The sequence below is a fragment of the Engystomops pustulosus genome, chromosome 4, assembly GCF_040894005.1.
Source record: "Engystomops pustulosus chromosome 4, aEngPut4.maternal, whole genome shotgun sequence".
Taxonomy (NCBI): Eukaryota; Metazoa; Chordata; class Amphibia; order Anura; family Leptodactylidae; genus Engystomops; species Engystomops pustulosus.
Window position 1 is genome coordinate 166,489,146 of NC_092414.1, and position 18,480 is coordinate 166,507,625.

General features: G+C 42.6%; 1 protein-coding gene and 1 non-coding gene across 2 annotated transcripts in view; one reads left to right on the top strand and one right to left on the bottom strand.

The window, feature by feature from the left end:
* The window catches only part of POLG (DNA polymerase gamma, catalytic subunit), a 31,150-nt gene extending 13,247 nt beyond the window's left edge, over positions 1-17,903 (bottom strand). Inside the window, exons 1-14 of the mRNA XM_072148493.1 lie at positions 17,751-17,903; positions 15,323-15,945; positions 14,455-14,650; positions 13,092-13,259; positions 12,376-12,522; positions 8,905-8,984; positions 7,413-7,595; positions 5,349-5,494; positions 5,130-5,256; positions 3,915-4,275; positions 3,739-3,825; positions 2,305-2,421; positions 991-1,151; positions 491-544 (exon numbers count right to left, since the gene is read on the bottom strand). Of these exons, the coding sequence (XP_072004594.1) occupies positions 491-544; positions 991-1,151; positions 2,305-2,421; positions 3,739-3,825; positions 3,915-4,275; positions 5,130-5,256; positions 5,349-5,494; positions 7,413-7,595; positions 8,905-8,984; positions 12,376-12,522; positions 13,092-13,259; positions 14,455-14,650; positions 15,323-15,903 (2,408 nt within the window). The 5' untranslated portion in view covers positions 15,904-15,945; positions 17,751-17,903. The remainder of the gene's footprint in view (positions 1-490; positions 545-990; positions 1,152-2,304; positions 2,422-3,738; positions 3,826-3,914; positions 4,276-5,129; positions 5,257-5,348; positions 5,495-7,412; positions 7,596-8,904; positions 8,985-12,375; positions 12,523-13,091; positions 13,260-14,454; positions 14,651-15,322; positions 15,946-17,750) is intronic.
* A 73-nt stretch (positions 17,904-17,976) lies between these two features.
* On the top strand, positions 17,977-18,049 carry TRNAR-UCG (transfer RNA arginine (anticodon UCG)). The gene has a single exon. It is a non-coding gene; the product is annotated as a tRNA-Arg (tRNA).
* The last annotated feature ends 431 nt before the right edge of the window (positions 18,050-18,480 follow it).

Here is an 18,480-nt window from a genome sequence, read left to right on the forward strand (position 1 = left end):
AATATAAAATTTGCACATTGCTGTGTCTCTACCAGCCCAAACCATCTCCCATCGATTCATAAGCGCCAAGAAACTTGGTTCTGTCACCTTCCACTACTTGCCCTGTGAGGCAGACATTAGACGCGAGGGCTACAAAGAACAGGCACAAAATTGCAGGTTTCATTAATTATAGAGAAAAGGCTACAAAACTGAAATGGACTGTGTTACAGGTAAAATCTGCTTCTTTTATACATTTACCTGTCACACACACACGTACAGCGGCCATAAAGGGCTTTTACTATTCCTTCACTGTGTGATTTCATCTGTATGTGGGTGTAAATACAACGGCCGTTTCTCTTATATATAAGTGGACCCCAACCCAAAACTAAAGACGTTTTCACATAAAAATGCTTCTAAAAGTGATTTGCAAACTCTTTGCCACTTTCAATGTTGTGTGTATTTATATATGTACCAAAGGGACTTCATCCAGCCACGGAGGACAATAAAATACCTGGTGACTATACGTGGAAGTTCCCCTTTCTTCAACCACACGACCTTCTGAGAACTGGAAGAAAAATGGCGGAATGTTAAAGGGATATTCCCATTTCAGCGAGTAATTGATATTGTTTGAATAATAAATTTTAAATATAATTTCTGTATTAATTCCTCTGCTTGCTGTCATTCTATAGAAAGCTTCTAGGTTACTTTCAGTGGACAGAAATCTGACCATGGTCACACAGGTGCACGGCTCGTTATATCACACAGCTCTGATTACTATCTTATACCAACGATCTGTGCACCTGTGTGACCATGGTCAGATTTCTGTTCACTGGAAGTAAACATAGAAGCTTTCTGTAGAATGACAGCAAGCAGAGATCTATAAAACTGTAAGGAATTGATACAGAAAATATATTGGAAAATTGTATCATTTTTCATCATACAAACAATATCATGAATTTGCTGAAGTGGGAAGACCCCTGTAAGTTAAAAGAATCCTGTGCAGCACGTTACCTGATGCGCTTGTGCGCGTTCCTCCAGAATGAGATCATCTTGTTGATCTCTAAGGCGCGGGTAGCGCTGTTCCCCCCAGTACTGGCCTGTAGAGTCCCGTCCTCCATCTTTGGAAGAAAATCCTTGGCAAATGGGCTACCCACATTATTGGTATAACCGTCCTAAGGTGTAAAATGGTGATGTTATGGGAACTAGATGCCTGTATGTTATACAAATACATGGATTCAGCCTCCTATGTGACATATATGGGGCTGATAATGGGAGGAAGCCTAACAGCAGCTACCTGTGGCCACATTGTATACAGGTTTATACCAGCATGTTGGCCCATGCAGCCAGAATTATATTATTCATCAAGGTAAGAGTACATACACACAGCTGTTTGCCCGCCTGGCCGCAGCCCGGCGGGCATGCCACTGTGTTTTGGAGAGGAGGTGACCCCTCTATAGAGAAAGGTGGAGCACGGCCCATAAAGAATGCTCTATCATTTCCCCGTGGCACCGGACTGCCACTGCCGTCTATGGGGACGTATATGCGACCACAAATATACATCCCCACAAATGGCTGTCTAAATGTACCATATTTGGGGGCAGTGCAGATGTAAGGGCTGCAATTCTGCTATTGCTATGGAGACCATTGTTTTCATTGCTCACCAACAGGTAAACTTACAGGACATATAAAGGCTACAAGTGCTCCATATTAGTATATCAATCTAATAATTGTCAGATCGGTAGGTGTCTCTCAGCTGGCAGCTCCCCTCTATTCAGGTGAATAGGACTGAGCTGCAGTGCCATTCATGGCCACTACAAACAATACTGTGCTATGTTTCCTTTAATTAGCTAACTGGTGAGTGTGGCATATGTCAGATCCCTCACTATTCTATTATTAATGACTTATGATAGATTATCAATACTAAATTCCAAGAAAGGAGAATACATCTAAGCCCTGATGAGCAATCAGAAGATAAAATACCCCACTATTTATCTCATCACCTTCATTCTCTAGTGTGAAGAACACAAATGCCGGAGAAGCAGAGTTTATATTCCCAAGTAGAGGAATTTTCTCTTTTTCTTCTGGCATATTGTGATGTTTCCCAATTTCCCTAACAGGGGTTGCGTAGGTCTGCGGCCCGGTATTAAGAGGCTGTGAAGAAAAGCTTGACTAATGTTCCTTCTTTGTAATTGATTTCCTTCAAGCAAAGTACAGATAAATTACATAGACCAGCCTCTCTACAATGCATCGGCGCATGGAAACCTTCACAGTGTCTGAGTGACTGCCAGTAGGATCCGGACTATTAAGTGCATTTTCCAGACTCACTTTGTGCGGCAATCGGTAGAACCAGCATCCTGACACATTGACGTCACCACAAGGGCCATTTCCATGGTGATGGGGAGCAGAGTTATCAAACTCTGGAAGTAATTCAGCGGGGGGCTCCTGTAACAGAGAATAGGGGGCAGATTATATGTAATTACTAGGAGGGCAGAAGCAGCGCACACCAGGCCGTCCATTCATCTCAGTATAGTACTGATAACTTTTATTCCGGTCACCCATACAGGAAGTATTGTACAATATGTACAATATATATTTATACATGTTTACGGTATTAATTACATTCTTAATGAAAAAAAAATCCTGCAATACAATAGACTAAGAATGAAAGCAGCAATGTATCTGAAGATCCTTCTTCTAATCTTTGACAGCCCTTCACATGTATGCACAGCAATACAATATATACCTATTACATTAAGTATATGTTGTATTTCCTAACTCAGAATTGGGCCAGATATTTCCTTCTCCTTAACCCTTAGAGGAGTTTTGGCCTTCAGGACGCGGTTTGGCGGCTTTCTTCAAACAAATTGTGCTTATAGGTGGTTTCCATGAAAAGTACCTTATGTTTTATTGATTTAATGTTATTAACTTTAATTAATAAATACATTTTTGTTCTAGTATTATTCAATAAAAACACATAAAAATCTGTAGTTTTTGCTTTGCCATCTTTATTAACTCTTAACTGTTATTTTTCCAAAAACAGAGCTGGTTGAGGGCCTTTTGGTGTGATATGTGAGTTTTTGGTCACTAGATTGGAAGCTTTTATGGAGCCTTTGTATTCCTTCCTTTTTGTCTCAGGAGTCATAGATTATGGGATGTTCTGATCTCACTTTCAATACACTGAAATACGTTACTATGGTACTGCAGTGTCAGGCAGTATATTAATATACAGTTAACTCCATTAACTAGACCCCCAGCTGCAATGCAGATCCCTATATATAGATAAGCCAACCACTAAATATGTTATAAAACACTGCAATCTTTATTTAATGTATTCATTTAAATGATATATCGTAAATCATCAAAAATAAAATACACACAAAAACACAAAAGTGGAGCCAGATGATCACATCATCCAAGAGAACCAAACACACTGTACACATATATAGCATATACATATAAATGTATAACATAGACTGTAAAGTGACTTTCTACACAGATGTTTATACCAACTACCCACCGAGACAAGCACTAAATAGAAATATGTGAAATGGGAGAATCATAGAGAATAGCAGCAGTGGTTCAGTGGTCTCTGGGATGTCAGCCCAAACCTAGCAGCCCAATCTGCTCTATCTACCCGCTGATGGACAGGGGCGATGGCTTTCTGATTCCCACCCATCTGACATGGATGACCTTACATAAAGATATAGGTCTTCAGCCTGGAAACACATTTTACATTGTAACACCGTATAGAGAACATACCAACTGATTTTTGGTTTTCTTCCTTGAAGTTGCTTTGCTGGATCCTTCAAGGCCGATTTCATTTTCCAGTCGACTGAGCTCCTCTACCTAGAGATAAAAAGACGACCACCTGAAGACACCCCAGAGGATACATGTTGCTCCAATACGCTCATGTACTGGTAATGCCGTGACCCTACCTTTTGCCAGATACTGTTGTCTTCAGTCAGCATGAAATCATCTTGTACGTTTGAGTCGCGTTCCTTGGAGTTGCTGTTTGCTTTATTTTTACAATATTCCATATAAACATTTTCTATGGCTCTATAAGGGCAGTCATTATGCACATCAATGTCACCATCATCTTCTACTACATTGGCCATAAGATTGTCCTTCCGTCCAGGCACAAGGTATCCCCACCCATGCTTTTCAGAGAAGTGCAGGGGAAAGCCATCCCAAGTCAGACGCATCAGTTTAGGAGTTAATCTCATCTGAAGGCTGATAAGGTTCGGACCAGGTACCCAGTCAGGATCATCCAGTCTTGGGCAAAGCTTGCGATACCATCTAAAAAAATGAACACAACTTAATCTGACCATCTAATCACAGCCCTGGGGATCCTTATAAAATCCACATTATAACTTTAACACCCATTTACTGATCCTCACCCAAAGTCCCATAATTAGTCGCAGATAATTTTGGAGCTACAATGTCTCATTTGAACCCTTCCCCATAAGCAAGTTTAATCGGCGAACCTTGCTCCATGAAGATTTCCTGGACAGAACCTTAAATCCCTCACTTAGGTTCGGGAAATCCAGCAAGGACACAGGGCAAGTTTCTGTAAGCACAATCTAGCAGGCATTTAAAGCCGGCAGCCCTAAGATCCGATGAAGGACTGCCATAGAAGTGGTCATCTGCACGGAGGATGCCGACCTGCCGAGTGAGTACCCGGTACTGCTCCATGGACAATGTGGTCACCAGGGGTTAAACAGCCGGGAACGTGATCCCAGCTTTTAGTGCAGGAGCACGGCTTTCACACAGAGCCGAAATCCCACAGCGATCGCACAGGCTCTGCTTTTGAGCTCTGGCGACTGCTGAGACGTACATGTATGTGGGAATGCAGCATGGACTGCATTTTCCAACATGTACGTATTTTTGTGCCAAAGGGTTAAGCAATAAGCAGTGCCTTATCTAAGCAGTGAGTGATGCAAGGCAGGAGAGAACATGCAGAGCTGGAAAATATGTCTTCATTTTACTGAATATGAGAATTCCGAATTCAACTAAAAATATAAAAAGTGTCTAAAAAAATTGTTTTTATGATTATGACAACTGGTTTAACAGATAGAACAGTGTGTAAGCAGCGTAGTGTACTATGCTGGGGGCCTTGCCAGCCATATAGATGGATCTTTTGTGTCACTTACCCGGGATGCCCTGGCATATGTTGGCTTCTTTTTGGCAAGTATGGCAGAGTTTTCTCTATGATTTCATCCAAGTATAGTTTACCAGGCAAAGGCTGAGATTCTTCTTCTTCAGGGGGAGGTCCAGGATCTGGAGAGATTGAAGACATTGGGATAAATCTATGGACAATCCACAACAAAGAATAAAACACAAGGGGGTTATTTACTAAACAGGTTCCTCACCTTCATGAGAATCTGTGAAATCCTGGATCCTTGCATTATATTCTGGTGCAGGTTTGAGATCTTTATTTTTGTTGCTTTTTACCTTCTTTTGCTTGAATTCTTGAACGTCCCACTCTAAATCCCAGAGCCAAGGATCAGTTTTGTATCTGCATTATGTAATGTCAAGCAAAGTAAAATGGAATATGTAAAAGCTACTCAATCAATTACTCATTAGTCTTCCTGTCTGTACTGCCATCATAGGTAATGTAGCCGATATATTGCTGCTGATAAACATAGATTTAATTCTGGCTATTTTATCCATGTGGTAATTTATGACTGCGACATCTCAGGGGTTACAAAGGGAATTAGCTTCATCTGTAAAGCACTGACACCAGGAAAATGTAATCATTGTGTCAGTATCAGTACATTGCTGCCGATGAACAGGAGACCTTGAGGTCTGTCATGTAAAAATCGGTAAAAACAAATAACAATGATGATAATAATAATAATGCCTGCTCCTCCCGAAAGTAGACATTGGGAATAACTAAGCAGTACAGCCTCACAAAACCATTGAAACAATGCAGTCAATATAATCACACAAAAAATTGAGGCCCTTTGGGGGGGGGGGGGTGTTTGACTGCAATAGTACGCCATGGTCATATAGGACTGAAACAGGCTGGTTATGAAGTAGTTAACCCTACATTCAAATCAGAAAGTTTTATAACTTTGTGGCTGGTTGGTGTGTCACATAAAGTGTTTTTTGGGCCAAAGGAGGCACATAAAAGACACATATACGCGTTTTCACAAATTAACTTGTGATAGGGTCTAAATAACTGTTATGACAGGGGGAGTGTATACAGATAATATTTAATAATAGAAAATATACCAACTAGTGCCTAGTCTCCCCAGAGTGCCTTTGAGACCCTAAATGTGATAGCAGACTCTATTACGGACCGCATATCAACCTTTGACATTTGTCTTCATTTACGAAAAAATGCCTTTGTAGCCACGTTCCCTCTATATTACGCATCTAGTCTACCTATCTCCTAGCTTGGCTAAGGCCAATATTTCTTGGATAGTGGGCATGGAAGACTCCAGCCAGTGATTCAAGAGGCCTCTCTTTGCCACCAGCGAAAGAATGTGACCTATGGGTGGAATGGTGGGTTCTTCTCCTAGTTCTGATAGCAGAGGGGCTCTGGAGCGAAATTGCATAGTCAGCGGTTGCAATGGGATAGAGATTGAAACGAGTGCTAACATTGCCTGGACATACCGCCAGTAACTTTGCACTGACGGACAAGTCCAGACTGAGTGACTAAGTTATAAAACATTTAGGGTTTCTGTAATTCTATAGAGTCGGGAGTCTGGTGCTGGGATATTAAAGGTGTAAATGACATTATGTAGAAGTTTAAAAAAAGGTTTCCCGACAGGTTTCTTGACCTTTAGGAGGCCAAGCAAAAGCCTCCTGGAAACCTCATCCGTTGTTAAAGGGGTTTTCCCACGAACATAAGTTAGGCCCTAATATGCTGAACAGTGGGGGTCTCAGTGATGAGACCCCCACAGAACACAAAAAGAGGGGTCCCATGTACCTCCAGCAGACCCCTCGTCGCTCCATCAGAGTAATGGAGCAGACGGGCGCACATGACCGGTCTCCTTCAGCTCTATAGAGATTAATGGAGCTGAACGGTCAAAAGCGTCTGTCTGCTCTTTACTCTGATGTAGCAATGAGGGTTCCAACAGAGGTACGTGGGACCCCATTGGACCCCTTGTTTTATCGTGATCTGAGGGGGTCTCATCACTGAGACACCCACCGATCAGCAAGTTAGGCCCTATCCTGTGGATAGGGCCTAACTTTTGTTCATGGGTAAACCCCTTTAAGCATCTCTCCCAGTATGGGAAGTTCAACTCCAGGAGTAAGGTCCGAATTTCTACATACAGGTGAAATATCGAGAGCTCCCCCCCCTAAAAGCTTGTCAAAAGTGTTTGTTGTGAGCTCCTTGTGTCACAGAGACTTAGACTAGTTATGAATAAAAGTCTTCCCGTGTCTTCACCTGTACATAACCATATTGTCTCCTTCTGGCTACTTACCTATCATCACACAGCAGCTGACAGGCATCATTTGCCAGGTTCATGAGGGATTTCTTCATCTCCTTCTGCAGCTCCTCATATGTGATTTGTGCTTCATCCAGATACTTCTCCCAGTTCTGGTTCACTGGTAGGTAAGGAACCCCCATTTCTAGCATCCCAGCTAGGGTCACAGGGTGAGGGCACCTAGAAAACAAAGTTTTATAAACTAACAGCTTGGGTTCAAGAAAAAGAAAAGAATCACACAATTTAAGATATTTTGGGAACAGATATTTGCAAGGATTAAAAGGTTGAATGTCCCCGTGTCCCCCTGTGCCTGCAGCATTTTTACTGTGAGTTTCCCCGTTTTTTCCAAAGTCTTGTAGACAAAGGTGAAAATGTATGAAGCCCCATCCCTGCCAGTTTCTTAGAAACACTTAGAATGGTGGGGAGGGTGGTCGGCAAGTAGTGTGCAGTGTCAGCAGGTAGTGTGTTGGGTTGTGAACCCCCGGTGTTCTGTATTTACTATAGTCTTCACCAGAAAACCCTACAAGACTATACCTACAATCTCAGGCAGGTCAGCCCTAGTCTAAACAGATCTGCCCTAATGGAAATGGCTCTAATGACTAATAGACCGGAGCCTCTAAGTAAATTCAAGACCCCATTAGCTGGGTGGGATTAATACATTTCCTAAAAGAGTAAACATCAATATTTTAGTCCAAGATACCGCTTTCAACCCTAGGAATTTTCTAAACATTTTGCACATCTGGTATATTTTTGACATGTGCAAAAAAACCTAAAATCATAAAGAATCATGCTGACCATACACCCCACTACTTAGTTATAGTATAGTTTTTGTATTTTAGTGAACAAAAAAAGTTAATAAAAATGTATGTATATATAATATAAAGAATCATGCTGACTGCACACATCAGTTACAATTTGGCACAATCATACGCATCCATCTCATACATCCTGCCAGTGTGGCACTTCAGTATCCAGGAACAATTGCAATATGTCCTTGCTAAAAGAAACTGGTTCTGGTGCCATTTTGAAGATACCAATTACAAACTGAAATAACACTAGCTGTTAAAAGTACATTATTATAACTAGGAATAGAATCTTTATTTCAGTCCATGCAATGTGCCAGTAACGAGAAAAGGAATTGTTGCTAAGGAAACAAAGATGCCAAGCTATTGTATCATAATGCAAAGACCTGCAAGGTTAAACGTCAGCCTACAGAGCTGGGGATGTTATCTGATGTCAGATCTTGATATGGCGGCTAGGTATCAGTCTACAAAATCGAGTCTGTGCAGGTCTATGAAGCAGATGAGGAAGACACAATACAAGTAAGTGCAATGCCTCTAATGTATTATAGTGACCTCACTCTGCATGGATGGGACTGGCTGTCCGGCCGCTACATTAGGGATGGATCAGAAAGCTCTATGTGGAGTGTAGGTGTATGGATCAGTCATTAGTAGTATTTACCTGTACAGCCATACTCAGACTACTTTACCTTTCTATGAAGAGTGGAAAGGTCTCTTGAAACACCTCATATGTGGCTTTGACATCAAGGGCACAATACAGAATAAGATCCTTAGGGAACAAAGAGGAAGTTAATAAGGGGAATGTACCGCAAGTTTTACCAACCATCTAGAGCAGTGGTGGCGAACCTATGGCACGGGTGCCAGAGGCGGCACTCAGAGCCATTTCTGTGGGCACTCAGGTTCTCACCCCAGGACAGAGTTCACCAGACAGGAACAAATCCATCAAATCTTCCTGTAGTCCCAGGAAAATTAAGAGATGCTGCTCTCAGCGCTATTTTAAAGAAACACTCCATTGGCTCTTTGGAACTGCGACAAAAGTAAGAAGGTGTGGAAGGGGCTGCATTATCTTTGGAGGTCATCCTGCTGGACCCTTCATTCTTTCTCTGGAGAAAAGCTACAATGAGAGTCAGAATTTTCCCCCTTCTTTCAACTGTATTGGTGGCCTTAGGGGCTGATACGATTGAAATATGTGGAAGAACTAGTAGGAAATAAGTTACTGCTTAAAATTCCACGTTGGCACTTCATGGTAAATAAATGGATTTTAGTTGTAGCTTGGGCACTTGGTCTCTAAAAGGTTCGCCATCACTGATCTAGAGGCTTTCCTAACCCCTTGATAGTGTGGACGTGATTGGTTGCTACATCCATGTTTCTTCCTAGTATCATATATTCAGATAATACGATAATTCAACCTCCACTGACCCAAAACTGGAATAATCTAACAAAGTGAAATGAAGGATCCATGGAGGATCAGTATTATAATCTGCAACAACGGTGCGGGGCTCTGGGGCACACAATTAAAAAATCCATGCCAGATCTAACACGGCTGAAGCATGTGGGCATTGTATTGGAGATGTAACTACATGCTCACACACCTCCAGAGGGTAAAATAAAGGCCTTACAGAATAATCCGCAATTATAGTAAGATATACATAGTAAGTTTATCCAGCATATGTTATCCTCATAGACTGTAAGCTCTGGTGTCACCCCCTCATCCTCATAGACTGTAAGATCTTGTGTCACCCCCTCATCCTCATAGACTGTAAGCTCTTGTGTCACCCCCTCATCCTCATAGACTGTAAGCTCTTGTGTCACCCCATCATCCTCATAGACTGTAAGCTCTTGTGTCACCCCCTCATCCTCATAGACTGTAAGCTCTTGTGTCACCCCATCATCCTCAGTAAGCTCTTGTGTCACCCCCTCGTCCTCAGTAAGCTCTTGTGTCACCCCCTCATCCTCAGTAAGCTCTTGTGTCACCCCCTCATCCTCAGTAAGCTCTTGTGTCACCCCCATCATCCTCGTGGACTGTAAGCTCTTGTGTCACCCCCTCATCCTCATAGACTGTAAGCTCTTGTGTCACTGCCTCATCCTCATAGACTGTAAGCTCTTGTGTCACCCCCTCATCCTCATAGACTGTAAGCTCTTGTGTCACCCCCTCATCCTCATAGACTGTAAGCTCTTGTGTCACCCCCTCATCCTCATAGACTGTAAGCTCTTGTGTCACTGCCTCATCCTCATAGACTGTAAGCTCTTGTGTCACCCCCTCATCCTCATAGACTGTAAGCTCTTGTGTCAACCACTCATCCTCATAAACTGTAAGCTCATGTCAACCCCTCATCCTCATAGACTGTAAGCTCTTGTGTCACCCCCATCATCCTCGTGGACTGTAAGCTCTTGTGTCACCCCCTCATACTCATAGACTGTAAGATCTTGTGTCACTGCCTCATCCTCATAGACTGTAAGCTCTTGTGTCACCCCCTCATCCTCATAGACTGTAAGCTCTTGTGTCACTGCCTCATCCTCATAGACTGTAAGCTCTTGTGTCACCCCCTCATCCTCATAGACTGTAAGCTCTTGTGTCAACCACTCATCCTCATAGACTGTAAGCTCATGTCAACCCCTCATCCTCATAGACTGTAAGCTCTTGTGTCACCCCCTCATCCTCATAGAGTGTAAGCTCTTGTGTCACCCCCTCCTCCTCATAGACTGTAAGCTCATGTCAACCCCTCATCCTCATAGACTGTAAGCTCTTGTGTCACCCCCTCATCCTCATAGAGTGTAAGCTCTTGTGAGCAGGGTCCTCACTCATATTGTTCCATATGACTGTTTGTACTCTGTAATATAGTGTTATATTTGTATATGTCCTCTATGATAAGTAAAGCGCTGTGGCATATGTTGGCGCTTTATAAATAAAGATTATTATTATCTCTAGAGCTGAGTTTTGGAGCTGGAAACTTTGGCAGTCGATAGCTACACATGGATCATTGGCATAAGGCTTTGGGCAGATTTGTGGTAGAAACCTGCGGCTCATCTTTGCTAATTTCAACAGGTTTCATAGCCAGAGTACATTATTTTTTCCAATATTTTGCCTTTGGTGTAATTTCTGGAAACTTGGTAAGATGGTCTCATGAAAACTGGATTATAGTTTATTGTAGTGAGTGAAATAATCAATGCTCTTGCACAGAATCATTGGTAAAATAAATCTCCCATTAAAATCAATAAAATGTCCCAGTGTGGGGCAGAGACTCAAACTCTCTAAAGCTTAGACAGCGAAAAGTTAGACTAGATAATCTGATACACTTCCAGAGATAACACAATGTCTAATAAATCTGTCACACTATTAGGCTTCCTAATTTAACTTTACACCTCTACTTGGCTGGTTTGCAAATTTGTGAACGAAAAAGTGTCTAAAACACTTCATATATACGGCGTAAAGCATGGTAGACAGTTTTTGCATTTTATTAGTGTATAATCCCGTATTTCTATAGAATCTGATGGCGGTTCCACTGCTGCCACAAACTTTCTTGGAATAGTATAATAAAGCGCCTGACACCATTCCTGACATCGACCTTTAAAATCCATCTTGATAAACCAGGGGCACTTCCTCATAGATCCAGGCGCCGTGACTGTGATAATCTTCTTATATTTGTTATCCATGGCCTCCTTACTTCTAAAAGCCTGAAGGACTCATGGGGCTTTTCCCCGTCCCACTGTGTGCCGAAAGTTCCTCTACTGATGTAGGATTACATCAGGCAGAAAGAGGAGGAAGTGCTGAGGGAGCAGAGGGAGGGGGAGACCATGTCTGTCTGCAAGGAAGAGGTCTGGTAATAACCCCAGGAGCACTTATGGCCCATTAGTATAATTTTAATAGTTGATATTAGAAGGAAGGAGGTCATGGATAACAAATATAAGAAGATTACCACAGTCATGGTGCCTGGATCTATGAGTAAGTGTCCCTGGTTTATCATGATGGATTTTGATGGTGGATTTCCTTTAAACGGTGTGTCCCTATAAACTATGACATGTGTATTCAGTCCTCAAGTAAAAGACAGTATTGATGAGGAATGGTAACACTCGCTTATTTAACATTTCTAAAAGGATTAACAGAGGAACAGCGCAGTGCAGAGTCAGGTTACAGCATTGTAAATTCTCGGTTTTCTCACCTGGAAATGAGCTCGAATATCTGCCATACTTCCTTTTACGAAAAGGTCCCGTGCCTCTTTCTCTAGAGGAGGTCCACCGACATACAGTGCATGGACATCAGCCAGATTATTAATGCTACTAACATTTACCCACTCCCATGACGTTATCTGAGGGGAAAAAAAAAACAATCAAAATAAATTGTCTTTATTTATATAGCGCCATCAAATTCTGTAGCGCCTTTTTATACAAATATATAACAACATACCAGCCTCATCCATTCAAGATGGACTGTTATTATATATGGCTGAGAAGGCAATAGCAAACTGTACAACACCCACGGTATCTTACCTAAACTTGTGCAGCCAGACAGTGCAGTAGTCACATGTGGCCATAGCCTGGCTACACCCATTGTACCAGTAGCCATCAAGTTTCAGGGAAGCCGAAAGCACAAGGCAGCTGCATCTGCAAAATTGTGGGGCTATTGCTGAACTGTCTGCCCATTCCCAATATAGTCGATATATGAGGCACAATTCCACACCTCAAAGGAAACCTACCTATTAAGGCTACTCCACGCCCCAGGAGCCTCTGCCGATTTCTGATGGAAATCTTTAAAGGAAATCTACCATGTTAACCTCAATTGTAACAATTATTAAATAAATTATCACTGCTATTGATCAACCAGCTTGTCAGTCACTTGCTGTTAGCCCATGATGTGAAGTTTCCATGCAGTACTTACACCGGGACCTTCCCCCTTGCTGCGTGTTTTCATGATGTGCTGCTTCACCTCCTGAAGTCCTCTCTTCCTCCCATATTTACTTGCCATCCATAAGCTGCGCTGAAATCCCGTAAGGCCAGAAACAGCCATATGCATGCTCATAGTATCCATAAAACGCATTTTTGAGCCCTGAAACGTTGAACATTTTTGTTAAAGGTCATGTTTGGTCACCACAATGTATAATTCAGATTTTTCTTACAAAGCGGACAAGACCACTAGCTAAGTTAAAAAGCTAAAAGCTAAAAAGTAAAACTCCAGATCTACTGCACAAATACCAAGTGCGTGTAGCTTTTTTTCAGAACTACCAAGAAGGTTGTGCATCTGTGGAGAGAAGACTGCATTCTGAGATAGATGCAGGTTGCCAGTGGTGCTATGGATATGCTTTAAATGTTTACAGTAAGAATTTTCGTTTAATATAAATTATTTGTGAAATGAAGCTACAAGTTTCTACCTCCTGCAGCCATCACTAGGGGGAGCTAAAGAGCTTACTGTACACGACTAAGCAATTAATGTAATATTGGAAGGCTCTTCTCTATCAAAGACTAGGAAGTCAATTTTTTGAGATTTTCAAAGGTCTAGCACCTGGCTCCTCTACTGACTTGCTTCCTAGTGCAGTGAGCACGGTCTCTGAATTGCAGTTTGTGGCTCAATCTAATTCCAGTAAATCTGGAGTTTTATTTTGGGAGTGCTGAAGAAATGTGAGCTATGTGCTTGGTAATTTGGGACATCATCATAGTATTGACTGGAGCAACAGGACACATGCTCAACCTGCCCCTTCATTCAATTAATGAGAAAAGAAGTACACGATACACAAAATCCCGACACCTGGGTCACTGGTAGCCGAGTATCCATTGTAAAACCCAACTGAACAACAAGTGGAACTACCACCTCTCTGGACATGTCTGTATACTAGATGTATACCGTACTATCCTGTATACAAAATAAAAGTTTGAAAACATCTTCTCCTCCAGCCTGCAGGTATAACCTGTATTCAGCGGGTGCGTACTGTCAATACTGCATCATTGCTGAAGCTCTGTATACCAATATGGACCCGCAATGACAGGAAGCACTGCCAGAGCACTGGGGAGAGGTTACATATAGATTATTATATGTATATTTATATATGCAAGCTGAGTGTGAATAGGGAGACTCATTTTAGTGGCACATCCCCTTTAACTATAGATATTGCACAGAATGTGAAAGATACCTCGGAGGATAGGAAGACAAATTTCCACAGTAAACATTTTCCTCTTCATTGTGGGACAATGTACCTGCATACCCTGACTAACTTGTCCCCATTAGCAGCTGAAGTACATGTACTTACCTTAATAAGATACTGCTCTTTAATGTGTGTCCTATCAAAGCTGACGTTGTGTCCCACCACTAGTTTCTCCGTCCAGTTGGGTTTGTTCAGTGCGTTTGATTTTACAGACGTTTCCAGTGGAATAAGATCAGACAGAGACATTTGGTTAGACCATGTGTAGCGCTCTTCTATAAGCCGTCTGCTGCACCATGAATACCTGGAGACAAAGAATATACCGATATTGTATGTGACCAAAAGGAGCAACTCTATACCTGGCTATTGTTATCTGAATAAATCACTTGTCTCATCTTTCACTAATTTTTAGCTTTCCCAGAGCTAGTGATCAAAGACTATGGGGCAGATTTATCAAGCAGTCTGAAAGTCAGAATATTTCCAGTTGCCCATGGCAACCAATCACAGCTCAGCTTTCATTTCACCAGTGCTCATGAATATTTTAAAGGGGAGCTGTGATTGGTTGCCATGGGCAATTGGAAATATTCTGACTTTCAGACTGCTTGATAAATCTGCCCCTATATGTCTCACAGTGTGCACAGAAGAGGGTACCTAGAAGCAGCATAGAGGACATTATACAGCAGTACTGAACAGTGTAGCTATGAATCCAGAAATGTGGTGCAACACAAAACTTACTAGAAGTAGCTGCACTGTCTCTGTGTGTCTCAACCATATGGACTTAGGCCAGCTAAGTTTTGGAATATAGGTTCATGTTTCACAGCCCTGCTGCTACTAACACCACCCATAAACGTATGGCTACCCAGATCTCAAGGTGTACTACCCAACACTTGTATGGTCAAAACTGCTGAAGTTTAGGAGGTTGGAGAAGGGAGATGAGGAATCTGGTAAGAAATCTAATGTATTGATAATCTCTTACCAATGTTGGGGGGATACAGCCACAGCCAGTGTTGGGCACTGTCCCTCGGACATGCACACTTCCACATCAAACACTAAAGCTCGTTCATCTGGGAAGTCAACATGCTCCTTCCCACCGTCTTTGGTGTACTTGGTCCACCCAGTGTGCCAGGCCCAATCGCGAGGCATATCTGGAAGGGTACACTGCAGGAGGTCATTCGCTGCCTGGAGATACGGGAGACTTTGCTTCTGAGCTAAAATTTGGAAATGTTCTTCAATGTTACTTCCATACATCTTAGGAAGCTTTAGATTGACATCTTGAAGAGTAGAGGTATCTTGCCCCCATAGGTCATGATTCCTCAGATGATGTATACTCTTCTGGACGTCTTCTTCTGTGTGCTCGGCTTGTGCACCCTTGAATATTTGCTCATGGAGACCTTTAGACAGCATCTGGATATTGAGGGGATTCATACGTTTCTGTGAAGTATCTGCAGGAGGGTCTTCTTTCGGTAAATTGGAAGTCATTGTGCTTTTGTAACATCTCAAGTATTTGATCCTCCAAGAACAAGACAGATATGGCCGCCTCATCAGGAGCTGCCGCATTTTATCCACTTCTCTGGGTATAGACACGATTTGTATACAATCCTGCAAAAAGATATGAAAAGGGATGTGAAGAGCAGACATGTCATACCATGATCCTATGTAAGGACTTCATACATTTCACTTAGGAGTAGCAGCCATAGCAGTTGTTATGGGGCACGCAGTGTCAGGGGGCCCCAGCATTCAACCTGACACACTGAAGAATGGAGGATGTGCACCATTATATACATATTATGCTACACATTGTACAGTATAATATGTATATAACAGTGCACATCTTCCATAGTACACAGCAAGAATCGGCAGCTCAGATAATAAATGTCTGGGGAGAGGGAGGGGACAGCAGAAAGACAGGACTAGGGATCTCTCATCTCTAATTGCTGCTGTGTACATCCCTCATGTGGTCAGCAGCTGCTGGGACTAATGGATCTATGTAAGTGTATAAATGTATATATCAGTGCATAAATGTGTGTGGATAAGTGGATAAAAGTGTCAATTTACAAATATGTATATTTTATGAGGTGGTTGGGGGGCCCCATTCAGAAGTCTGCAATGGGGCCCTGCCTATCCTAGTTAAAACTCTGATTGCACTTCTTGTTCTATGAATACAATGCTTACATGTAAGACAGCAAACCAACTTAAAGGGGTTGTACCAATTTAGTAAGTTATCTCGTGCACAGGATAGGGCATAACTAGCTGATCAGGGAAGGTACAACTGCTGGGAGCCCAAGTGCTTGGGGTGCTGTTCTCTCAACTCTGGGTTTTGATGTCGCTAGGAATCCCTACTGCCAGACCCTCAGCGGTCAGCGTGTTATCCGCTATCCTATGGTCTGGCTATAACTTCCTCACTTGAAACAACCCCTATAAGGTAAATGTGTATGTTCCCCATTATGCACAGAATATCATCACTGTATAACATTGCCGCATAATAAACAATATGATACAGAAAATTTCATCTGAAAGCTGCAGATTTATTTCAGAGCACAGGAAGATTTTTTTATGTCAATCCTCCATAGCGAATACAATTACGGACTTTGAAATTCCAGATAAAAATCTGCAAATATCCCACATGGAAAATCAGCCCGGACTGGTGTAGAATTTGATGAGTTGATACAGAATTGTATCCCCTTTCCTTATATGAAGATTCACATCATCGCGTGTCAATGATTTAATGGACTTTTAGTTTAGATTTTGACAGGGGGGGCCCTCTGTAACAGATGTAGATAGAGTTGTACCCAATGGTGAGGCAGGGAGCCATTTGCTTCCCACTCCACCACCACTGCTGCTGTGTGTGTGCGGCACAGTAGGCGCAATGTGATGATGTCATCATACTTAATCATCTTCAAAGCCGCAGGAAAGACAGAGCAGAGGTGGCAGCATATAATATAGGGGGGCAGTACTGTATGTAATGGGACTACATGTTGTAGGGTCCCAATGGTGAGCGATACAGGAGGTAACTAGTAGTATCTTCTGGTCCGCTGTTTTGTGTAGGAGGCAATGCTGTGTCATCCACAGTAACGTTTCTGTCACTCATGTCCTCCATATGGACAGTATATGCCGTGAAGGGGTGGTAGGGGCTCTCTGCCTGCACATCACAAAACACCCCTTTAAGTCACATATATGTATAGATGATATAATGTGTAAACTGGGGGCCAATGATACACCTACAGCAAGAAACGCATAAATAAGTGCGCCTCTACACGCTGCGATTCCACTGCAGTACCGCACGTGTATAGTCCTCGTGTGCCAGCCAGGCGTCGCTGTGTTCCCTCTGGCTCCCGGCACGGCCTCTACCCTCCGCCCGGTACCTACCGGCACACGAGCTGCTGATCTACATACTGTGCATTTACCTTAGTCTCAGCTGAGGCCTACGAAGCCGGGAGCTAAATTAACATAGTGCCGGAGGTGGAAACACACCACAGCCGGCCTTACGCCTACGTTTCTCCCAGAGCAGCGCTCCTGCAGACATCTTACGTAGAGCGCGTGAAAGAACAGGGAAGGGGGAGGAGCTGTGGCACTGTCTGCTGCTGCTCACTGCCTATTGGTAGCAGATTCCTGACAATCACTGTAGCGCACGGCCGCGTGGCCTAATGGATAAGGCGTCTGACTTCGGATCAGAAGATTGCAGGTTCGAGTCCTGCCGCGGTTGCTTTTTGTTATCTGGTGATGAAATTAAATTTAGCTCATTTTTGGTTATTGAAATATCTGTATAATATTGACTGGTTGGTTTTATTCTGTCCTTGGCATTTATTTAGTCATGTTTCTATTTCTTCTCTGTATTAGTGTCTACTATAAATCCAATGGTAAATATTGAGGATTCATAAATAATTTTAGGTATTTGACTGTAGTCTATTTGCATTTGATTGTATCCTGGGTAGAACACTGGGGGACATTAATCATAGTCTGTTAGACTGTTTTGAGCGTCTTTTAGCGTCTTTTAGTTCGGCACTTAGTGGTTTTGAGTCCCTGCGCCTTATCTGACATAGTGGGGGTCATTTACTAAGGGCCCGATTCGCGTTTTCCCGACGTGTTACCCGAATATTTCCGATTTGCGCCGCTTGTACATGAATTGCCCCCGGT